The sequence below is a fragment of the Tamandua tetradactyla genome, chromosome 16 (assembly GCF_023851605.1).
Source record: "Tamandua tetradactyla isolate mTamTet1 chromosome 16, mTamTet1.pri, whole genome shotgun sequence".
Lineage (NCBI taxonomy): Eukaryota > Metazoa > Chordata > Mammalia > Pilosa > Myrmecophagidae > Tamandua > Tamandua tetradactyla.
The window spans coordinates 40,000,775-40,026,080 of record NC_135342.1 but is presented as its reverse complement, the minus strand read 5'-3'; the positions used below and the strand labels follow the sequence as shown (position 1 = coordinate 40,026,080).

At 42.3% G+C, this 25,306-nt stretch overlaps 1 protein-coding gene and 1 pseudogene across 4 annotated transcripts in view; one reads left to right on the top strand and one right to left on the bottom strand.

The window, feature by feature from the left end:
• MYLK3 (myosin light chain kinase 3) overlaps positions 1 to 25,306 on the top strand; it is a 68,387-nt gene that overhangs the window by 15,185 nt on the left and 27,896 nt on the right. Inside the window, exon 2 of one of the 4 annotated variants that reach the window (XM_077132311.1) lies at positions 18,573 to 19,379. The exons of 2 other annotated variants lie outside the window; for them this stretch is intronic. In XM_077132311.1, coding sequence (XP_076988426.1) covers positions 18,915 to 19,379 — 465 coding nt within the window. In that variant the 5' untranslated portion in view covers positions 18,573 to 18,914. Of the gene's footprint in view, positions 1 to 10,701; positions 11,170 to 18,572; positions 19,380 to 25,306 lie in introns of those variants that run through there. One more of the 4 variants, XM_077132312.1, reaches the window with a different exon arrangement.
• Positions 4,513 to 5,099, bottom strand: LOC143660275 (ras-related C3 botulinum toxin substrate 1 pseudogene; annotated as a pseudogene).

The window sequence follows — 25,306 nt, the reverse complement described above, 5'->3', positions numbered from 1 at the left end:
TTGGTCAGTATATAATGACTGTCTTTGTCTGTCATAACCGTTTTTGATATAAAGTGTATTTTATCTGATAGTTAGCATAACTATCCCTTGTCTTTTTTGGTTATGACTTGCATGGTATATTATCCCCCTCTTTTCACTTTCAACTTGTATCTTTGAATTTAAGGTGAGTTTCTTGAAGACAGCATATAGTTGATCATGCTTTTTTAAATCCATTCTGCCAATATCTGCCTTTTGAATGGAAAGTTTAATCCACTTACATTTGAAGTTACTAGTATAGTGCAGAACTATCTTCTTCCATTTTGCTATTTTGCCTTTATTTTATGCATTTCTTGTCCCTCAATTTTTCTGCCAATGCCCATTTTTATATTTATTTGCCTTTATGTGTTGTACCATATTGAGTACCTTCTCTTTTTGACCTGGATATTGTTTACACATATACTTTTCCTACACCCCTCCATCCCCCTACCATTTTTTGTACTTGTTACCACTTATATCTTTTATGTTGTATGCCCAAAGCCATGGATGTATCATTACTTTTTGTGCATTTGCATTTTAGCAACTGTAGGAAGTAAGAAGTAGAGTTACATATTAAAAAATACACTACAGTAATACTGGCATTTATAATTACCCAAATGGCTACCTTTATCATAGGTCTTTATTTTTGCTGGTTTGAACCACTGTCTAGTGTCCTTTCCTTCAGTATGAGGAGCTAATGCTTGTAGGGTAGGTGTAGTGGTGATGAACTCTTTCAGCTTCTATTTGTCTGAGAGTATCTTAATCTCTCCCTCAGTTTTGAAAGAAATTTTGCCAGATATGAAATTCTTGTTTGGCAGTTTTTTCCTTTTAGCACTTGAGGTATTTCAACCCATTGCCTTCTTTTTTTTTTTCTTACTACGAAATATGACATATATTAAAAAAAGCAATAAATTTCACAGTACATTTTAACAAGTAAATTTTAGAACAAATTTCAAAGTATAATGTGGGTTACAGCTCCACAGTTTCAAGTATTTCTTTCTAGCTGCTCCAAGACACTGGAGACTAAAAATAAATATTAATATAATTAATAGAAATATTAATATGATTAATATAAAAACAAATATTAACATACTCATTTGTTAAATCCTATATTCTTTTTTTACAACTCCTCCTTCTCCTTTGATCCTTCTGCCATTCTTTAGGGATATATGAGCAATGACCATTCTAACTTCTTCATGTTGGTAAGGGGTGTCAACTTTATGGGGTAAGGAATGTAACTGGTTGATGATTTTGGAGAGACTAGTAACTCTGGGTTTCAGGACTTATTTGGCCTAGGAACCATCTGGAGGTTTTAGTTTCTGAGAAATAAACTTAGTAAGTGAAACTTGTATAGAGTTTCAAATAGACCGCTGGGTGTTTTTTAAGGTTACAGGAATACCTGTTTCTGTTGATTGGGGCTGGCATACCATAGCAATTATCAATATCCAGCTGAAGCTTATATAAGAGTAACCTCCCGAATTGCCTCTAGACTCTATCTGAAATCTCTTAGACACTGATGCCTTATTTTGTTACATTTATTTTCCTCCTTTTGGTTAGGTAAGCATTGTCGATCCCATGTTTCCATGGCATACTTACACCCAGACGTTATGTCCCATGTAATAGTTTTGCTTATAGAATTGGGATTAGAGAGAGCGAGGCACATCTGAGCAACAAAAGAGGTTCTCTGAAAGTAATTCTTACACATAATTATAGGTAGATTTAGCTTCTCCATTACAAAAATAAATTTCATAAGAGCAAGCCTCAAGGTCATCAACCCATTGCCTTCTTGCCACATGGTTTCTGATAAGAAATCAGCACTCAATCTAATTGGAACTCCCTTGTACATAACATATTTTTATGTACATAACCCTCATATGTAACATGCTTTTCTAATCCTGATTTCAGGATGCTCTCCTTGTTCTTTGCAATCGATAGTGTGATCAATATATGAAGGGGTGGGGTGCTTCATCTTTATTGTGTTTAGTATACTCTGGGCTTTTTAGCTGTGTATAATCATGTTTTTGCTAAGTTTGGAAACTTCTCTGTCTTTATTTCTTTGAATATTCTTTCTGCCCCTTTCTCTACTTCTTCTTCTGGGACTCCCTTTATGCGTATATTTGTATGCTTGATGGTGTCCCAGAGGTGTATTAGCCTATTTTCACTTTTTTTATAATTCCTTTTTCTTTCTGTTCCTCAACCTGAGTCATTTCAAGTTCCTTGACTTTGAGTTCACTAATTCTTTCTTCTGTCAGCTCCAGTCTGCTCTTGTAACCCTTCTCGGCATTTTTCATTTCAGTTATTGTGGTCTTAAACTCTAGTAGTTCTGTTTGGTTCCTTTTTTTATGATTCAAGGATTTATTAAGTCATAAATGTAAAACATACTGCTAATCGCATTAGTAAAAGATCAATGTAAAAACACTCCACAGTTCTGCAAATGTCAATTAAAAAATTTTGTTCTAGTGGTTCAATGGTCCAACATTGTGTTCATGCCAGTAAATAGGATGTCAACACTAGAACACTAGAACAATAGAACACTGTCAACACTAGCACTGAGCTTATAGAACCTCACAGACCCCAAGGAATGTCTTAAGAAAAGCCATAGAGAAAGTATTTGTCCATGAAGGTGAGGTAAAGGGCACAGTCAATATTAGTCAAGTTACAGTGTTGGTTAGCTGACAAGACAGTGAGGTTAAGAAGGGTCAGAGTTTCAGAATACCTAAAATATTTTAAAACCTGTAAAGCTGCTGCACATGATTTTACACCTATTATAAAGGAAAGCACATATTAGCTTTCAGTAAAGTAACATGAAAACAAGGGAAGGCATTTTTGCTAATCAACAAAACAAAATTCTAATCTTTGTCAGATTTTATAATACAAGAAGACATATTGCTTATTAAGGAAAAGTTCTATAAGAAAAGCATTTACTAAGTTCAAGTAAGCAACTGTGAGAATGACCAGTTCAAAGAGGAATTAAATGCCCAGTTTTGGGAAGGCTGGCAGGTGCAGGAGAAAGGAAAAGCTTAAGAAAAACACTGATAATACTGACCTTTCTTCATCATCTACTGCATTTGACAGAAATTAACCTTTTAAAAATTAAACCCATGACAATTTTTTTCAGTGTACATTGTAGTATGAATTAATCTCCACTTCATATTTTGTCCAAATAGTCTTCATCCTTTGTTCACATCAAGTACTGCACACATACCAGCCCAATACATTCATCACTAAGAGCAGAATACTTCATTAAAGGAAACATGAGAATCAGATTTTTGTTCAAAATCTCAGCAAAAGCTAATAAACTAACTTAAAAAAAAAAAGAAATCACTATTAACTAAAAAAAAAAAAAAAAATTGATCCAAACAGTTGAGTTGTTCTCCCCATTCCATTATACATACAGTGCAATGTTATATAATAAACATGAATTGACAAATTACTGAATACATTAAATGGCAACATTTCATTGAGCTACTCTCTCAGGCTTTACATACCTGAAAACTAGTTAGAAAGTGTTTACATTTCCTAATGTTAGAAGCTACAGTCTTCCTGAAGACAAAGGTATTTAAAACAGTTTAGAGCTTAGTGATTGTGGCACACAATGCAACGTAGTTCAAAGCATTTTTTTTTTTACTTTTGTTGTGTGCAGGACATTGATGTCATTTATTCTTTTTTTATAAAAGAATAGTTTTATCGAGGAATATGCACACATGTACAATCCAACCATATTATACAATCAATGGCTCACAATATTATCACATAGTGTGTATTTTTTAGCATGATCATTTTTAGAATATTTGCATCACTCCAGAAAAAGAAATAAAAAGAAAAAGGAAAAAACTCATACATCTCATACCCCTTACCCCTCCCTCTTATTGACTATTAGTATTTCAATCTACCCAATTTCTTTTACCCCTTATCCCCATCTATTATTTATTTTATTTTCCCTTATTTTTTAACTCATCTGTCCATACCCTGGATAAAAGGAGCATCAGACATAAGGTTTTCACAATCACATGTTCACATTGTAAAAGCTGTATAGTTATACAATCATCTTCAAGAATCAAGGCAACTGGAACACAGTTCAACAGTTTCAGGTACTTTCCTCTAGCCACTCCAATAACCATAAACTAAGAAGGGATATCTGTATAAGAATAATCTCCAGGATAACCTCTTGACTCTGAAATCTCTCACCCATTGAGAACTTATTTTGCTCCATCAAAGAGTATTTTGGCAACTCTTAATCTGAGCAAGAATAGGGGCTTTTGAAAAATAAGACTTTAAGGCTTGTCACTTAGGGCTAAATGTTAACAGAATGTGAAAGTCTGAACTTTTACACTTTAAAGAAACAAAACCTTGAAATCACTGATTAGTTTAAGTGGTGTTATGGGAAAACCACTGTGTAACAAAAACTTGGCATTGAGTGCGAGGGCTCCATCATTTCTGAGCTAAGTACACAAAAGTTCCAAGTGGGACAGGATAAGGAACGAGGGGCTCTGACATTTACAGCAGCAGGCATTTTCTCTTCCTCTTCTTGACAGGGTTTGGGTGTACAGAGGACGGCTTTGATAGCTTCACCTAACTGTCTTGAGGCTCCGCTGTGTGAGAGCCGAACACTCCAGGTATTTTATGCACTGATCTCTTTTGCCATTGCTAAACCCTAGGGATAGGTGATGGGAGTCAGCTTCTTCCCCTTCAGTTTCTCAATCATGTCTTTATCATTCATCCCTAGGATCAAGTTTCATTCCCATTAGGATGATAGGAGTGTTGGAACAGTGTGTCGCACCTCAGGATACCACTTTACATGAACATTTTCAAATGATGCAGGACTGACAAGGGAAAAGCAAACAAAGAATATATCTGTTTGCGGATAGGAGAGGGGGCGTAATCAGTCCTACTCTTGTCAGGCTGTATTCCATAGGCCCTGATTCACCAGTTTTCCATCTACCAACTTATTCTAACATGGAAAAATAGTTGTCAAAGACAGTGGGAATGTATTCTCCAGGAAATGCATTGGTTGTGTAACTGATTAGGAGGCAAGTTTTACCTACAGCTCTGTCTCCCCCCACCACACACTTGGTGGCCTGCATCTGGACCACTTGCTGGGCTGTGGCAGGGTGGTGATGCGAGGAGCAGTAGGCGATGGGTGTGGGAGGGCGTGGGGTGACCCGCAGTGCACTGGTAGCCAAAGTCCAGCGGCAGCCACCACCCAAAACTGGCAGAAAACTCTGGTTCCTTTTTACAATTTGTATCTCTTTACGAAGATTCTCATATTGCTCAGTCATTGTTTTCCTGATATCCTTTCATTTTGTCTCTACATTTTTCTTTCATCTCCTTGAGCATGCCTAAGATCCATTTTTAAAAGGCTTTCTCCAGTATATCCTCATTCTGGTCTTCTTCATTGGTGTTTTCTGAATTTTTGTCTTCCTCTGTTATGAGCCATCATTTCTTTGTCTTGTACTCTTTTGTTGCACACTGTACTTTTTTTTTTTTTTGCATGGGCAGGCATTGGGAATCGAACCTGGGTCTCTGGCATGGCAGGTGAGAACTCTGCCTGCTGAGCCACTGTGTCCCTCCCTGAGCTACTGTGACCCACCTTACACTGTACAGTTTAATATTTTAAAATGTTAACTCTGGTATTTATTCCCTGAGGTGTCTGCTTCTTGGCTTTGTGATGATCTGTTGATAAGACAGAGATTTTCTTGAACTTCAGCTCTCCTCTCAGGAAGGTCTGTCCAAGTTAAAAGCAGTGTCAGCGTTTTTCCTGTCTTTCTGGGCCTCTTTCTCCTCCCGGGCTTTTGCTTATTAGTTGTTTCAGAGTTCCCTGTGTACAGGAATTTTGTTGTCCCCTCTGTTTTCCAGAAACAGACCTCTGTCTCTTGGGTGTTTGAAGCTGACAAGCTCTTGCTCTAGACTTTCAACCTCTGTAGCTTCTTACACTGCCTTCATTGTCTCAAGCTGCTTTTGCCTAGAGGGCAAATTCTGGGAGAAAGGGCATGCTGGAGAACACTTTCCCAAATAAGTCTTTCTCAGCCAAAACAGGACCAGGGACCCATGAAGGGGGTGAGGATGGGCTCAACAGTGCCTTAAAGCTTCTTTAACAGCTCCCCAAATATGAGCTTTCCTGGCCTTCCCAGGATTTGCAGCCCTGAGAAAGCGCTGCATCCTTAACTCTTCAAGGCTGCTATCCTTGTTCAGGATGGGTTGAAACAATGGCTGCCCTCAGAGGTAGACCCCCAGCAATCTGAAGTTGCTAATCAAATGCTGTGATCAGTAATTGCTGTGCTCACCCCTGTTCTTGGGGAAGAGGATTTTTATGTCCCTTTTTGTCACCAGGGAGCTACCAGGGCCTGAACCCCACAGTGGCCTGCTGCGAGGGTGGGGAATGAGCACTGGTAGTTACTGCACAGAGAAAGCAATTTACTGTTCTTACTATAGTTTATTAGCCTCTTCCTCCTGCTCTTCCCCGGATGCTGTGCAGTGTTCTTCTGGACTTCAGAGTTTCTACATAGCTGTTTCAGACAGTTCCTGCCTGTTTAATAGTTGTTCTGGTAGAAAGACTGAGTCCTGGTGCTTCCTGCTCTGCTATCTTCCCACAGCCCTCACTGAATCTTAATATATGCATACATCTGTGTAACCACCAGCCAGGAGGTAGAACAACTCCAGCAGCCCAGAAAATCACTTCCTGTCCCCTCAGAGTTGATCTTTCTCCCCCAGGTATCACTCCATCTATCTTAAACATTGATTGATCATGTTACTCCCCAGCTCATAGGATTGTTGTCTCTCTATATTGTTGCTTCCAGTCTAAGCATCTCTATCTTATTATCCAGCTCCAGCCTCTAACACATCTCATCTACTGAATCAGCTAGGCCTCCATCAACTACTCCTGGCCCATGGCCAGTCCCTGTATTATGCCCATCACCTGCCAAGGTCCATCTGAGCTTTCCTTCATTCCGTAACACTTTCCTCTGCCTCCCCAGATCTCACCCATCCTTCAAGCCTAAGTTCAAGTCCATTTCCTCCAAGAAGTTATTCTACACTTTGAATATTAGCTGGCTCCACTTGGCTCAATTTCTGCAAAGACTAGCTGCCCAGCTGCTGTGCCATTCATCCTTGTGATTGCTGAGGACCATTCATATCATGCAGCAGACATTTTTACAAATCCTCCTTTCTTTACCCCATCCTCTCGCATCATAGGGCTGCCCCATGTATGTCATTTCTCAAGCCTCCAGACCCTGCCTGCTATTTCTGTCTCTTCTCTTCTTTCCTTTCCTGCTATTTGTGCTTTGCTACCATATCAACCATGCACCCTCCTCCAAATCCTCTGCTTCTGCCTCTGGCTACCCATTCTTTAGATTTGATGCTAAAAAGTCCTGGGACAAACTCTGCACAGAGAGATTGCTGGGAGAGAGTTTAAGAAGATGGAGAAAAATGATTTTTACCAGATATAGAAGGGGAAGAGGAAGGAAGGCTGAAAATACTCATGTATTATACAGTTTCACCCCATCCCACCTATTCCCCTTTGCTGGACTAGTCCATGCCCTGTATCTAGCAGTGAGTGACTAATATCTGGCACCTACCCAGACTGAGTTTCCCATGGCACACAGCAGAGGTCTGAGCTTGTGAGAGGAGGCATAGTTGAGGGGTTAAATGTGCAGACTCTGTAGTCTCACTTCCTTGGTTTAAATCCAGGCTTGGCCACTGACTTTGGTAAGGGGGCTGTCACTTGTAGCCCCAGTCTACTTGTCTGTAAAGTGACAACAATGGCCCCTTCCTCTTAGGAGTGTTGTGAGGAACAAAGAAGATAATTTATGTAAAGATGTAACACAATGTCATAGATGGTCTCAATAATACGGGTGTGTTTAGTATTTCTTATCGATGTTTGTTAGTTAATTGAAGTATAGGGCCTCATGCAATAAATATTCATTAAATGTTGAATGAGTAAATGAATGAATGAATGAATGAATGCTGGTCTGGATTTGGCTCCTGAGGTGCTTTTTTATTCTTCTCTAGTATTTTCAGGCTGATGCTATCTGACTTTGCTTAGGCAACAATGTTGCCTGGGCATGTGGGGAAGGAACAGATGAAATGAAGAAACTTCACCCAGGTTTAGGAATGTTGAATACAGAAGACCTATCAGCTGCCTGAGAGCTGCCTGGGGACCTCCCTAAGCCCATGCCAAGCTTCCATGCCCTTGTCATTTCCCTCTCTACTTCTTCAGTGAGGCCAGCCAGATCATAGGTTTTATTCCCAAACACAACTGTGGGGTTTGTCTTGGCAGGACTGTGACTTTTGTTTTGTTATCTTCCTGGATGGCCAGGGTGAGGCAAGTTGTTTACTCTAATAGAATTAGCGAGTGATATTGGCATCTGGAAGTCACCTCCTTGTCTCCTCAGATAATTGTCCAAGCCAAGCCTGTGGGGCTCAGGCCAATCTCACTGGAGAGTAAGAAGGGATAAGTCACCACTCTGAGGGCAAGAGTTTTACCATCCAGTCCTCTATATTTGCCATTGACTTGCTGTGTGACCTTCAGAAAATCCCTTTTCTTCTCTGGGCCTCCAAGTTTCCATCTTCAAAATAAGGGCGTTGACCCTTTATGGTCTCTGAGGCCCTCCTGTCTCTAAAAGTGGCAGAATGATAAGGTCATGCACATGGAGCCAATCACTTTTTGTGTGACTTTGGACAAGCCACTTAAGTTATCTAGATTTCCCCCCTCGGTAATAAGGGGATAATAAATAGTAATCTACCCCACAGGGTTGTAGTGGGGTTTATTTGAGGTATTACATCTAAAGTGCTAAATATAGGGCCTGGCCATGGCCAGCCTCATAAAGTAAGCTCATATCAAAAGCCTGCAGGTACTTCTCTGACTCGTGCCAGCCAAGGCAGGCGAGTGGGGTCCCAAATGGATTTGGAGGGGAGGGGAGTGTAGGTGGACAAGTACTCATCTGCCCTGAACACAGGCCTTGGAGCTATACAGCTGGGGTTTAAGACCCAGTTTCTTCCTCCTTGACTTTCACTGTGAGCTCAGTGTCTTCATGGGTAAAATGGGGATCATAATCCATCTACCTCATTTGGGAAGTGAATGCAAGGACACACCTCAAAGCACCTTGCACATGCAGAGAGGCCTTACGAGGGTGAGCTTGGTAGAAGGGTAGGCAGTGCAATGCACTGGCATAAAACTGGTTGGCCTGGCTCTAATTTGCAAATGGAATTTTCTGAATTGGCAGCTGGCAAACACAGCCCCTCAGTGGCAAAGTCAGGTTCTAGACAGAAAATGGAAATGTTTTAGTTAGGCTGTTTTCAGGTATGAGCAATAGAAATGTACTCTGGCCATCCTAAGTGGGAAGAGAGTTTTCCAGAAGGTGGGCAGGCAGGGGAAGTCAACATGCAGCTCGGAGAAGGTAAGCAGGCAGTGCAGTGAACCTGTTCACAGGAAGATTCTGTCCAAGACATCACCTTCCCTTCACTGGGAGTAAATCCCACTGGGCTATTCATCTTTGCACCACTCCCTGAAGATTCAAAGTCCCAGGTAGAGCCTCTGAGCAGAGCGTGTGGTGCAGTGAGAGGGACAGGGAGAAGGGTGATGAGGGTGACATTCATGGAGCACTCACTGTGTGCCAGGCACAGTTCTAAGTTCTTCGCTGGAGAGATCTCATTTAATTCTTCGAACAGCCCTATGAGGTAAGTCCTATTATAGCACCTTTCTATAGAAGATAATGGTGAGGCAGAGAGGCCAAGTGGCTCCTCAGAGTCCCATTCATATCTGGCAGTCTGTCTCCAAAAGTGGGCTTCTTAGTCTGCCATAGCTGCTATGAGAAATACCACATACTGGTTGGTGTAGACAACAGGAATTAATTGTCACATGATTTTGGAGGCTGGAGGCTGGAAGTCCAACATCAGTGTCTCGACAGGCCATGCTTTCTTTGGAGCCTATGGTGTTCTGGTGCTGGCTTGCTGCAATCCTTAGAGTTCCCTACCTAGCATGTTTGCTTCCATCACATGACAGTTGGTCTCCTCCTGTGGGTTTCTCTGACTTCAAGCTACTTCTGACTTCTGGCTTGTACTTCCATGCATAATTTCCTTTACTTATAAGGACCTTAGCCATATTGGATTAAGGTCTACCCTCAGTCACTTTAGCCACATGTTTAATAATAGCATCTCCAAAGGTCCTGTTTACATATTGGTTCATACCCACAGGTCTGGGGGTTAGGGCTGAAAATGTCTTTGTGGGGTGATTCAATCCCCGATGGTGGGCATTACTTCCTACCAAGACTGTTTATGCAAGGTAGATTTCCCTAAACAGGAAATAGGGGTGGATACTGAGAAGTTTTTTTAAAATATAGTTTTCATCACAGCTTGGCCAAAGAAGCACAGTAGGTATGCATGTGTGTCTGTGCATGTGTGTCCATGTGTGCAGGGCCTGGCCTCCCCAGGGCAGCAGGTAGCTGGAGCTAGCATCTTATTGGGCAGAGGCAGAGCCATTGCCTTCTCTGTCTCACTGCAACATGCTCCAGGCTTTGGGGACTCTGGACCTCATGGTTTATTTCTTGAGTAGTTTTACTTAAGGAAAGATTACTTGACCCTCTCTCCTGGAGATGACTGCCAGGTTCCCAACCCAAATGCAAACAGCCTCCTAGGAAGGAAGACAAGGCCATGGCTCTGCTGTTAATGAGGACCTCCCTCTGTCCTGGAGCGCTATACAAAGGCAAGGATTTCAAGCCCTTCCCTGGACCCCTGCCTCAGGATGCTGGGCTTTGCACTCAGCTCATCTCTGTCCTAGGACTTCTCTAACGGTGTTTGTTTCACAGCTGGACACTCCTCTAAGTGAGGCAGGAAGTAGGCCCCCAGAAGGCAGATAGAGCCCAGCAAAGCAGATAAGCAAGTGAACCTGTGGATGCCTCCGGAGGCCTGGGGCAGGCTCAGAGATAAGCAGAAATGCCAGACTTATCGTGGCTGGGAGTCCATCTAGAGAAAGCATCCTGGCTGGCTCCCTCACTCCCAGTGCTCAGAGTAGCTGGCAGCATCGGTCTCCAGGCAGAGTAAACACCGAACTGGCACGGCTGCGTTCGCAGGATGGGGACGCTGTGCCCTACTCTCGTGCTGCGCGGTGCCAGCGCCAGAGGCCAGCAACGGGCATCTGATTACACCCAGGCATGTGCGGTAAGGGCAGCTCCAGGCCAGTTTGCTTTGAAGCTGGAGCCTGAGAAGCAGTTGATAGGGTCATGGGACTAAGGAAGACATGGTGACAATTGTTCCCCAGACCAGGGTCCTTTTAGACCAAGAAATTCAGTCAGCAGAAAGCTTTGGTTGATGGGTACACCCTGTGGATGATCAGCCTGGATGTTCCCTAGTGCAGCAGCGGGGGATGGGGGTGGGTGGGGGGTGGATAGACAGTGCCCAGAGGCAGCTAACCACCGATGCCATTTTATATTGGACTCCGGGGAGGCCCCTGGGGTTCTTTTACATCTGTCTTCCTCTCCTAAGTGTGCTTGGCTTAAGGGAGGACATGTTTCCATTCCCTGAACGCTCATCTGCCAATAGGCAGGGCCAGGTGCCTGGGGATGGGGGTGGTCACCCCCTCCTCCTGCCCCCACCCCACAACACAGTGACTGAGCATTTTGCCATCTTGGGGGCTGAACTTCTACGACAGGAGCTTGGAGGGGGAGATTGGCCTTCAGGCTGTTCACCTGACCAGGGCTAACATGTTTCTGGAGAAATCAAGGGTCCCCTGCCAGGCCAGGCCTAGGGTTTCACTTACTTTCAGCACTCAGGGCAGCATCACACTGTTACATTATGAGCCTGCCTCACCAGTGAGGCTGTGTTCAGAGTTTACATCCCAGGTGTGTGGCCAGCCCATTTGTATCTTGTGTGAAATGGAAAAGGACATTCTTCCTCAAGACTCGTGGCTTCTGTCTGTCAGAAAACTGTCATAATATTTGTTAGAACATGGCTGTGTGCTGGGACATTGCTGTTACAAGTCTACAAGGAGTGTGGGTGTGAAGTGTCCTTAGATGTCAGGCCACTGAGCTCTGCACAGCCTGCTCCTCTCCGGAACAACCATATTGAAGGCTTTTGTCTATTTCTTCTTACCTCCATATTCTCTTCAGCTATTTCTTCATTATCAATTCTTTATGTAATCTATGGACTCCCTATTAGGGTAAATGAAGATTTAGCTCTCTTGCACTCCCTATTTCCCCTCCCTCATCCTCACAATAGATACAGCACTATTTCTACTTGAAGTATTTGTTTCATTATGGCTGTATTATTCATTGCAAAATCAATTATTGTCCTATAATTTCACTCTTTCTTGTAAGAACTCTGATTTCCCTGTGTTTCTAATTCCCTTTTTTCCTCTCTTGCCTTATCTGCCTTCTCATAATAATGGCTAACGTTTGAGCACTTGCTGTATACCATGTGCTGTTCTAAGTGCCATACAAGCATTCTCCTGACAACTCTGTGAAATGTAAATACAGTTATTATTCTCATGTTATAGACCAGGAAATGAAGGCATAAGAGGTTAAGTAAACTGGCCCAGGATTCCTGCTACTCAGTGACAGAGGCCAGAATTAAATCCAGACAGTCTGACTCCAGGCCCCATGCTGTTCACATTTTACTGCGTCTTTAATTATGTCATATTGTATCCTTTTTTTTTTTTTCTTTTCTCCTTGGATTTCTTTTGGGGACTCTCTATCCTCCTGCTTCCACTTTGGTTTTTTGGGCCTAGTTTGAAGCTTTTGTTTCCAGGAGATTTTTGCTTGTTTACTCCTTCATTTCACTGGATTATATTTTCAAATAAGCATCTTAAGAAACAGTGGGTACATTTTTTTGCATCGGTACAAGTCTGAAGATTCTTCATCCTATCTGATAATGATGAAATATCTTCAGAGTTCTAAGGGGCTTTCCAATTTAGAATTCTATATCCGACTTATTTATCTTCCACCATCCAGTTCTTTTAGAATGTGAAGACTGATATTCTGATTCCATTTCTTTGGTAGGTGATTTTGTTTTTCTTTTGCATTTCTAGGACCTTAGTAATCTCTTTATCCCTATGTTCTAAAATCTGTACTGACTGTGTAGGTGTTTTTTGATTGTTTTATAATTTCCTTTCCTTTTTTCTCTCATTTCTCCGTCTGAAACTCCAATGAATTAGTTGTGGGACCAGCTGGATCCATTATCTAACTTTCTTATTTTCTTTCTCTTGTTAAGTATGTCTTCATCCTTTAGTTCTATTTTCTGGGATATTTTCTTAACTTTATTTTCCATCCCCTGTATTGGATTTTAAGCTTTTCCCATTCATATTTCAATTTCATGATTGTTCTCTTTCCCAAGCAACCTCTTCTTTTCTAATTCAAGGAAGAGCTTTTCACACTTTTCTTTGGTTACTAATAAGAGCCTTTTTGAAACTTCTTCTATTTCCTGTTTCCTCCGGGATTAGGTTTCTGTTTGTTTTGACCTTTCCTTTTCATCTTGGGGGCTTTCTTTAAATATTTGGTGTTCCTTCTTTGTGCATATTTCAGAATAAGGCACTAAAACTGACCTTAGTGACTGCTTTGGCTTGGTTGAAGGTGATCAGGTGAGACCCTCCTCAGGGGACCCCCCAAAGCCAATACATAAGTATTGTACTGGGGACCCTTGATTTCTCCAGAAACAGACCTCTGATATCCTGGGAGGGTTGCGGGGTGGGGAGTCTCCTTGCCATCACCATTCTGGCAGAGGTGTGGGGAAGCAGCAAAGCCACTGGTTTGGAATTGACATTGACCCTTCAGTTTTGCATTTCCACTCTCCCTTCCACCCTACCTGGGTCTCTGGTCCAAAGGCATCTCTGGAGTTCTGCAGGGAAAGCTGGCTCCTTGTCTGTCTGTATTGCTTTGTGCTTAGTTAGGCAGTGGTTTTCTCTTTCTTGTTTCTCCAGTTCCCTCTCCTCTAATTGCTTTATGTCTTCCAGAAATCTGTTGACCACACTTATTCATTAATGGTTCCTCTTCTATTCTCTTTGCCGTTGAGGGTGTCTATTTTCTTCCTTTACTATCTTTTTTTTTTTGCATGGGCTGGCACCTGCTATCATTTTAATGAGAACTCTGGAGGAGAAAAAGATAAATACAGGAGGTGTGTCATTGCACTTGAGTCAGAATCTTGATGTCATTTAAAAATGAGTTGTTATAGTATCTCCTACCCCGTGAGCCCAGAGACTGTCAGGTCACCAGAATCACTAGGGAAGCATCTTGACCCCACGTTAGAGCAAACAGAGGTTAGCCTGTGTTTTCTTGGGGGTGGACCAGTGCCCTGTCCTCACCTAGGAAAGACAAGGTGTTATTGGATTTCCTACTCTGTGCCCATGTTTCTTTGGTCCACATGCTCTTGGCTTAAGGGGTAGAATGCCTCTTCTGTTCTCTGAGCAAGCACCATTGCCCCAAAAGAATTGTCCATGGTATTTCCTGAGTCCTGTATGTCAGGGAGAGTTGGAGAGAAGCCCTGCATTAACCTCAGGGAAACTGTGTGTTCATAAACTTCAGTCTCCTTCTATACCCAACAGAAATGAATGCGTTTGGTCTATTTGTTCAAGATTGTGGTTTGTCGCAGTTCTATGGCATACATAAATTTTATACTGTTGGATATTTATTTAGTTTATTACACAGGTATGGTAAAAGTTTGCACTTTTTTTTTTGCATTAAAGTTTGGCAATTTTATTTGTTTAGCACTAGGGAGGTGGCTTAAGTACACAATATTCATTATTTTCATTGATACAGTAAAAGAGATCGCTTTTTCTTCATTATTTTAAATTTTATAACCAGTCACTTTGATTTTCTAAATAATCTCAAATGACTTTTAACTTATTACCTTAGATTTTCTATGTGTAAATTGCATGTAAATGGTGATCTTTTTCTTTCTTTATTCCCCAACTGACCCTCCATTTTTTAAGGACTCACCACAATGGCAAGAATCTTTAATAATTTAAGTATGAGTACAATAACGTATACCCTCATTTTGTTTGAAAATGTCTGTATTTTGTCTTAAATGTAATGTCATTAAATGTAATGTCTCATAAACTTGAGTACATCTTGTACAAAAGATTTTATGCTTAAATTTTTACCTTAAGAATATCCAGGTAAATATGCAATTTTATCAAATGTCTCTGGGCAATCTATTCACATGCTCATTATTTTTTCTAATCATTTTGTTGATATTTAGCATATTCATGCTTTTGCATTCTTGGGTAAGTTTTATTTGGTCATGCTAAATTAATTGATGAACATATTCATTTATTCTCTTTGCATTTCTCTCATTTGGCATATTTTACATATAAGCTTATAAATGGATCATCTAGGCAGTTTAACAATAAACTCGACCAGATTCAGGCTCAGATTAGCCTTAAGATGCCTCAATGTTTTTCTGAATTTTTCTATGGTTATTGCTCTGTCAAATCCTCTGTTTCTTTCTCTCTTTTTTTGCATACTGTATGGCGGGGGTCACATTTCATTCTTTTTCCATCTGAATATCCCCTTATTGCAGCACCATTTGCTGAGTTTTTGTTTGTTTTTTCATTTGTTTGGGAAGTGCATGGGCTGGGAATCGAACTCGGGTGTTTGCACTTTGTTAGCCGACTTTAATTCCAACGTGAGTTTTTTATCGTGAGGTTGGTGCTGCAGGAGGATTGAGGTCATTTCTGAATCCACCTCAGTAAAGATGACGGGTCCTTCCAGACAGAACATTCTGCACTTTGAAACCGACCGGATCTGCCGTCACAGCATCCCCATGGATGAGGAGTAGTTCTTGGCCTTTCTGGGACAGCTTTCCTCTAATGAGACAGTCCTCTAATGCATGGTGGCCATCTTGACTTTTTATATCCAAGCCTAGCTTTTCATTTGTGTTTAGATATGCTTCAGGTGAAAACAAAGGGATGGGGTGACGGGAGGCTTTCTCCTTCGTCTCAGATCCTCTGCTCTGCTGGAGGAGATCTGAACTGAGAAGGAATCACAAGCCCTGTAGACAGTCCTTCTTCCTGAGCAGCCACACTTAGAAAGGTAAAATCAGAATTGTCATGTAAATATATGCATAGGAAATGCAGGGAATGCATTTTTAATTTAAACCTTCTTAATATTTAAGTGTTGTCTAAAACAAACAAACAAACAAACAACAACAAAAAAACATTCAATGCTGTTGGTCTTTGGGGAAAAAAATCCAAGACCAAACCCAAATCTTAAATCTGTAAGTCGAGCCTGTCCTCCTGGATCCTGTTTTTCCTCAAAGAAGACTCAAGAACTTTTCCTACTGGCATGTGCTAAGCTTTCCCTCCGGGGTTGCCAGAGCTTACTTCTAGGAATTGTCAAGGTTTTCTTCCCTGTACTTACTCTGATTGTTCTGGGAGCCCAAGTCGCTGCCTCCTTCCACGAAAGTCCTTCCAATGTAGCTCAGCTGCTTGCTTCCTGCCATAACTGTGTGATTCAGTCCTTTGATCCAGTCATACTGAATGCCCACCACATGCCAGACACGGAGGTGAACCTGGCACCATCTCTGTCCTCAGGAAGCTTCGAGGTGGTTCCAAAACGGCTGCTGAGCTGTAATCTCTTGTTTAAGGGAGATCTGGGGCAAATCCTTTTGTAATTTAAATAACTTTTTTTGACATAGATATTCCCTAATATGTCTGGGGTATTTGTTCATTTCCTTTGGGTTCTTCTGGCCTTGTAAGATATTTTTCCAGGCTTTATTAACCCAGGGCTGCCTGGCTGTCAGTTGCCCTGATTAGCTCTATGGCAGCCATAAGGATGAAGTGTCCTGTTGGCCCTGTGGGTGAACTCTCTCTCAGAGACTGGGGCCTGTCTCTTTAGACTGGTGGGGACTTTGTTTCATAAAAATTATTAACACCTCCTATTGTAGAGTCATTGGGCTGAGTGTTAGACTTGCAGGAATTTCTTGAGGCAGCCATTTCCCAAAGTTTGGTCCACAGGCAAGTAATGGGCATCAACTGTGGGGGAACTTTTCAGTGGCAGATGATGTCCTACTGATGTCCTATTCACACAGTGAATCCCTAAAGAGGGCCTGGAGCACCCGGTGTATCCCAAGCTTCTTTTTCCAAGGACGGTTTGTTCATTTGTGTGTTTGTTTTAAATCACACTGAATCTAACAAATCAGAGCTCTTTTGAGCATGCTCCAGGCCACTGTGCCAACGATACCCAGGGCCATCCCCAGAAATGGATCTGGATTTCCAAATGGGCAGTTCAGGAGCAGTTATCTGAATAGAGGGTTGGGGACCAAGGGGGTTTGTGGTCAAGCTACATTTGCAAAGCAAGCACACAGCTTTTATTTTACTTGTGGCTTAAAATACCAAAATGATCTAAAGGTGCTTTTAGATGTCAAACTTCCAGGTCAAATTTTATGGATCATATTTGCTTATATGTGGACTGGTGGTGATATAGGGGGCACTACTCCCACCCCTTGGTACCAGCAGTGACATCCGTGAACCAGCCTCAAGAGGCAACTTGGACAAATTTCCCTCCTTCCGGATGAAGGGACAGATGAAAGTATGCTGAATGTCCATGGTATCCTTGGGGCTCTGTGGCACCCCTCATATCCCAGCTCAATGCCAACGACTTGAATGTCCCTGCTTTTGTCTGCTTTATTTATGCTTCCATAAAACATTTCATTTAAGCCAAGGGCTCCTGAGGCTAAATAGTCTGGACTCCACAGGCCACCTGCTCACCAGGGTTCTCCTGGGTCTGTTAAAGGTTAGGAATCAGGTGTCTGACACGTGCATTGTCATTATTGAGGGCAGCAGGGGGTCCCTGGTAAATGTTCCCCAGAAGGTTCTGCAAGGATCGTGGCCTGCGGGTGGCACTTGGCGGGCAGCCTGGGCCATTGTCCCTCCATTCTATTTTTAGGCACAAGTGACTAGCAACTGAGGGCTCTGTGTGTTGGGGGGAGGGGATGCTGCAGACACCTTACCAGCAGCCAGAATATATGTTTACAGCATCAGCAAAGCAGGAGCACCAGATTTTTTTTAAATTTTATGTGAATTCAACTCAAAGTTTCCCATTTTAACCATTTTCAGGTGTACAGTTCAGTGGTATTAATGACATGCATGGTGTGTGCTACCATCGCTACATCACTACCCTCAATGCTTTTTGTTATCTTAAACAGAAACTCTGCACCCACCCCAACCCTATAAACTACGATCTGTCTCTACAAGTTTACTTATTTTAGTTATTTGATATCAGTGAGATCATATAATATCTGTCCTTATGTATCAGCTTTATTTCACTCAACATGATGTGTTCAAGGTTCAACCACGTTGCCACATGCATCAAGACTTCATTCCTTTTATGACTGAATAAGCAAAAGTTTTTTAATCACAAAAACATCATTTTGTGGAGAAAAATTTAGCGCTTTGTTGAAGGGCCTCATACTTTTTGCTTCTTACTGTGAATTATATGTGTGTTTGGTGGATTTGGCACTGTTTTCTAGTCAGTGCTGTGGGCCTCGAAAGGTCTTGTTCTCCCCTGGGGCCCTAAAGTCCCCATTAGGCACTTTACCTAAAAGATGTCTTCTCTTCTAACACTTTCTTTCAGCCACACAAACCCCTGCCTGCCCTGGGTAGATTCTTAAAATATTTGCCCATCAGCAGCCTCTCAGAGAGGAATGTTACATGCTGTCAAAGAGGCCTCAAGGAGAAGGGCCTGGGACAAACTCAGCCTGTCACTCGGGCCTATGAAGGCGGGGAGATAAGCAAAGGCACAGAGAGAACCTGGTCCTCCCGGCTCCCCGAGTCACCCAGGCGGTCTGTGAGGGTTGGCACTGCAGAGCAGGCCGTCAGTTACCCAGGACAATGAACTTCCAGGTGCCATTGCCTGAGTGAAACCCAGAGCTCTGTGACTGTCCCAGTTCCTTGCCCTCGCTAAGCCTGCATCCAGATGTCAGGAGCCTCCAAGAAGAGGGGGCTGCCGGCACTGGGCAAGGCCTACTTAACCACCATGGACAAAAAGCTCAACATGCTTAACAAGAAGGTCGACAAACTCTTGCATTTCCAAGAAGATGTCACAGAGAAACTGCAGAGTGTGTGCCACGGCCTGGGTCACCTGGAGCAAGGCCTGCTCCGGCTGGAAGCCTCCCACAGTCTGGGCCTGGCCGGGGCCGATGCTGCACTCCCTGCAGACACTCAGGCTGGGGGTCCCGAGGTCCTGGAGCTGGTGCGGGCCATACGGCAGGACACCACCCAGCACGGCGCCAGACTGGAAGCCCTCTTCAGGATGGTGGTGGCAGTGGACAAGGCCATTGCCTTGGTGGGGGCCATGTTCCAGAACTCGAAGGTGGTAGATTTCATCATGCAAGGGAGTGTCCCCTGGAGGAAAGGAAGCCTGGCCGATGGTCCCGAGGAGGTTTGTTTCTGTTTTCCTGCCCTGCTGCCTTTCTGATAGGAAGGGAGACCCAGGACCCCGAGTGCGGGACTGGTCAGGGCTTTTCTTAGGAGAGCTACACCTCCTATGTGTCCTCATGGTGGGAGAGGAGGGACAGGATCCTTCAAGTTATGGGTGGACTCAGAGGGCTGCCTCTTTGCTCAGATGGACACTGACTAGCTGTTCTCCCCAGGAGAGGAAGAGGCAGCATCCTGGTGGGGGCTGTTGGGGCCTGGGCAGCTCCAGGGAACCTAGAAGTAGGGATGAATGGGAAACTAGGGAAAGGAGACCCCTCAGGCTCCTCCACCTGCCTAGATTTCTCTTTTCCAGAGCACCCTTTTCTGCTCCTTTACACCTGGGTTGGGAGACAGGTGGGGCACGAACAGTTCACCCTGACACTTACCCGCCTAAGATATCCAAACTTGCGCCAAACTTTCCTGCTTTCAACCTTGTGCTCTGCACCAGGTGGGCGGAGTGTGCAGCTGCCTGAGGGAAGATGAGTGTTGACAGTGACCAGTGACCACAGGGACAAGGGGGAGGGGTGGGCGGTGGCATTTCTGAGAGCAGCTGTTCCCAAATGTTGCATAATCAAACCCACTAGCTAGTGGAAGTTGTCTGGGGGCAGGGCTGGGGATGGGGTGTCGGGGTGTGCAGTGTATAGAGGCACCTCTGCATTTGGGAATAGCTAAGTAGGCAGACAGTAGCACTCAGACTGCCTGGAGCCACCATTTCTACACCCTGCAGTTACCCAGCAGCCTCTGGCAAGAGATAAGTCCAGGTTTAAAGGGGTCTGTGCCTGACACTGGGTCAGCTGCTGAGGCTTTCAGGGGCAAAGCTGAAGGAGTGTGTCTTCCTTCCCCACTCTTCCGGGCAGAGCTCATCCCTGGTGCCTTCTCCTACCTGCCCTGCAGCTCCTCCCAGGGCATACCTCTCTTTACTTAGACCCCTGCTCTCTGAATACCCCATTCCCCCTTCCCACTTTCCTCACTCCCCAGAGTTAGCAGTGCAGGGGACATGTGATCCTCTGCCCTTGCCACTGAAAACCAATCTCAGCTTTAAAAAAGACAATTAATATAATATATGCATATGACAAAAAAAAAACCCCAAAATATTCATTTAGTATAAAAAGCCGGTGCCTCCCTCCTATCCCAGCCCTGGACTCAGGACCCCTCCCCAAGGCAACCAAAAGTATCTCCTCCTATGTTTTATGTTAACTCAAATATTACTCACAATGGTCTGACCTTGTTTATTTATTTATTTTTTTTACTTACTGTATTTTGAGCAGTGTATCACATTTGTACCTAAAAAACTTTCTTGTACTCTTTTTTTATTGTAGTTGCAGAGACCTCCATTGTGAGGATGGGTTTTAATTCATTAATTCATTAACCAGTCCCATGTTGTTGTTTGTTTATATTGTTCTCCTTATATAAAAAATGATGTAGTGATTGTCATACAAAGATGTATGTCTTTGAACACAAGCATGAGTTTATCTGTATGATTTAGTCCTAGGGGTGGAAATGTTAAGCCAAACCAACCTTTTGTCTGGTTTGTCTGGTGGATGAAAAATGAGGTCCTTGTGCACATATTTTTTAGCCTTCTAGTATGAAAATTTTCAAATATATGTACAAATAGAGAGATGAGTATGATGAACACTGTGAACCCATCCTTCGGCTTCAGCCATCAGTAACTGGAAGCCAATGTCGTTTCATCTGTTCCCCTCCTCTTCCCCTACTCCAGATTAGTTTGAAGCAAATCTGAGACATTAGACCACGCCTCTCATAAACATTTTAGCATTTATATATAAAAGATAAAAGCTCTTTTAAAATCATAATTATATCATCATTATCATATTTAAAAAGTAAAGGATGACTTCTTAATGTTACTAAAGTCAGTGATCACATTTCCCTGATTGTTTCATTTATTTTTTAAACTTCTTTTGTAGTAACAGCATACAACTCAGAAAACTCCCATTATAACTGCATGCAAGTATACAATTCAGTAGTTTTAATTACATTTACAATATTGTGTTGCCATCACCAATATCCACTACCCCTACTTTTTATCAACAGAAACTCTACCTATGAAACTGTCTTCCTCCTATCTGCTCGTTACTCCTTCGCTTGGTATCCTATAAACTACTATAAACTATCCTATGAACTGTCTCTCTATGAGGTTTTCTTCTTCTAAGTATTACATATATGGGAGATCATACAATATGTCTTTTTGTATCTGGCTTATTTCACTCAACATGGTGTCTTCAAGGCTCATCTATGTTTTTAAATATAATAGAACTTCATTCCTTTAAAAGGCTGATGTTCCATTGAGTGTATATACACCATTTTATTTAGCCATTCATGTGTTGATGGACACTTAGGTTGCTTCCAATTTGGGTTATTGTGAATAATGCTGCTATGAACTTTGATATACAAATATCTGTTAGACTCTTTGCTTTCAATTATTTTGGGCAGAAATAGGATTGCTAGGTCAAATGGTAATTCTATTTTCAATTTTTTGAGGAACCCCCAACTGATTTCCACAGTGACTGTACCATTCTCCAGTGCCACCAGGAAAGGATAAGGCTTTCTATTTCTCTACATCCTTGCCAGCACTTCTCTTCTTTTCTTTTTGTTTTTAAAATAATAGTTATCCTAGTGGGAGTGAAATGGCATCTCAGTGTGATTTTGATTGTTTTTCTCTAATGACTAATGATGTTGAGCATCTTTTCATGTGCTTATTGGCCATTTGTATATTGTCTTTAGAGAAATGTCTATTCGAGCGCTTCCTTTCCCTGTTTTAAAATTGGATTGTATTTCATTTTGCTAAAGCTACTGATACGCAATATACCAGAAATGGATTGGCTTTTACAAAGGAGATTTATTAAGTTTCAAGTTTATAGTTCTAAGGCCATGAAAACGTCCAAATTAAAGCACCAACAAGAGGATACCTCCTCGGAGGAAAGCCAGCAGCTAGGTTCCTCTGTCACCTGGGAAAGCACATGGCAATGTCTGCTTACCCTTTAGGGTAGGTTTCAAAATGGCTCTCTCAGCTTCTGTGGGTCCTTTTGGCTTCTGCTCAGGGTTATCCTTCTGTATCTCCAAACATCTGTGTCTAAACGTGTGCTCTCTCTATGGGCTCTGAGTTCTTTTTCTCCCTCTGAGCTCTTTTAAGGATTCCAGTAATCAAATTAAGACTCCTTTGAATGGGTGGGTTCCTCTCTCCATTTAATCAAAGGATCCCCCTGCAATTGGGTGGATTGCATTTCCATGGAAACAACCTATTCAAAAGGTCCCACCCAAACGATAGGTCTGCCCCCACAAGGTTAGATTACGCTTACAAGAACATGGCTTTCCTGGGGTACATAATTGTTTCAAAACAGCACAGGTTGTCCTTGGTTTTGAGTTGTAGCAGCTCTTTACATATTCTGGATATTAAAGTCTTATCAGATACATGATTCGTTGTTATTTTCTCCCACTCGGTTGTCTTTTCACCTTTCCCCCCCCCCCCCATTATTTAGAGAATACTTTATTAGTTTTTGTAATCAAACCCATATAGATAAAACCTTACATATTTAATACTGTGCATTACCCCTGTACAAATGGAATCTTTTCACTTTCTTGATAGTAGGATTTGATAGCGATTTCTTAGATATGATACCAAAAGCATGAGCAACAAAATAAAAAAACTGATTAAGCGGACTTCATTAAAATTTAAAATGTTTGCATCCTTTTTTCTACATAGTTTATTTGAATCAGGGTCCAAATAAGAGGTAGGCATTGCAATTGATTCTATGTCTCTCAAACCTAACTCTTTATTTTGGAGTCATAAATTTTAAAAAAGAAACTTTTTTATTATGAAAAATTTCAAACATAACCCAAAGTAGATAGAATTATTTATCTCCTTGTAATTTTAATTTATATTTCATTTACTAGATTAGATTAAGCATCTTTCGTAGGTTTAAAACTGTGTGTATTTTTCTGTAAATTGTCTGCTCATGTTCTTCTCCCTCTTTTATATTTTGGGTTTTGGCCCTTTTCTTATTGATTTGTAAGCACTCTCTTTATGTATTAACACAATTAGCTTTTACATGAGTTGCAAATATTTAGGTATTTCTAGATGGGGGAATGTCACAGATGTTCTCTTTTCTAATTTCTTTTCTGTCTGCTGCATTGCTGCTGAATTGTTCTCTCTCTCTGTCCTTGTATTTAATGCACAGATGAGTAAGTGTCTGCAGGTTTTGGGCTAGTTTTCCAATCCGGCCATCAGCTCCTTGCTTGCCATGGCATGAGGTTCTCCCTGTACTGAGAACAGGGCTGATCTTGTAGGAAGGGCTGAGAATGGCCAGTGAACTGAGACACACCCACAGCTATTTAACACATTGTCAGTGATGAAAACTGTGCCTTAAGGAGACTTCATGGAAACTTTTTTGTGTTTCCTAAGCCTGCTTACAGAGGAGAAGCAGAGTAATCATTTGTGAAATTGAATTAAATCTTAGAACTGATTGTTAAATTTGAAAATTCTGCTAGGACTTCATAAAGGATTGTGTTGGATCTTCTGAAGTGTGCAGTGGCTCATCCTTGCTTACTGCAATGAATTAGCTTATTACCAGAAGCCAGGACTCTCTCATAAAAGACAGGTTCAGGCTCAGCCAGGGGTGGCCTGAATCACAGCCAAGACATTAGGACATCATCCATTAATCTAGAAAGGTGTTTGAGGTTTCTCCTATTTCCTCTAGATACTCGGAACAAGGCAGGGACGGGAGGTTCACACATTTAGGTCTCCTGAAGTCAGAACTCAGCTGTATGTGTGTGTGTGTGAGTATGTGCGTGCCTACACTGCAGACAGGGAGGGAGAGGATATTGTGAGCCCAACAAGGTCTGCCAAAGGACAGTCTGTGTGTGTCTCTCTCTACCGTTGGGGTGAAACAGGAGAAGGCCCCTGATAATGCCTCCAGCTCCCCCAACTATGGGGCTGGCAGGGCAGAGTCTTCAGAGAGAGGTATCTGTGGGGCAGGGAGTCCAGATCACACTGATGATGATGGTGATGATGATGAAAGCAGCAGTGAAAGTGTATATATGAAGCCTCCACATGCCCTCCACTGTGCAGTGTGTTTCCCATATGTTGTGTCCTTACCCATTAAGAGGGCAAGGGTTGTGCTGGAATGCCAAAGGGACAAGCAGCCAATAGGACTAAGTGGGCACAGGATAGGGAAAAAAGTGGAACTGACCCTAAGCCTTAGGGTCAGAGAGACATTAGGGAGAGGTGGGGACCATGGTGCTATGGTTAGAGGGAACTGCTCCAACTGGATTTTGCCATGTGAACCTAGAGTTGCCAGACCACATTTTTTCAAGAGAAGCTGGGAGTCTATAGCTTTTTTCCTAATAAGCTTTATTAAGGTAAATTTACATGCAATAAACTGCATACACAAAAATGCACACAAAATAAATGGCACACATTTTATGTATATAGTTCAACAAATGTATATACCAATATAACTACTGCCATAATCAAAATAGAGAAAAATCCAGGGCAGGCCACAGTGACTCATCAGGCAGAGTTCTCGCCCGCCATGCCAGAGACACAGGTTCGATTCCTGGTGCCTGCCCATGTAAATAAAAAAAAGAGAGAAAAAAATCCAGTACTCCAAAGGAAAACCTCAAATTTTAATGTAAAACCTTCAATACTTTAAATGCTATGCAAGCAAACAAAATTCATCTTGAGCTGTGTTTGTCCTATCGACTCCTAGTTAAATGCAGCAATGACCACGGCAGTAGACATGCCTTTTAGTGGAGAGTGCTTTTGGATCTGGACTAGCACCAGATCTACTGCTGTGACAAGTGACAGAGGGAGCATTGGGACTTCATGCTCATGGTCAAAGGCTCGAAATTCCCCAGCAAGGGGTCCATCTATCC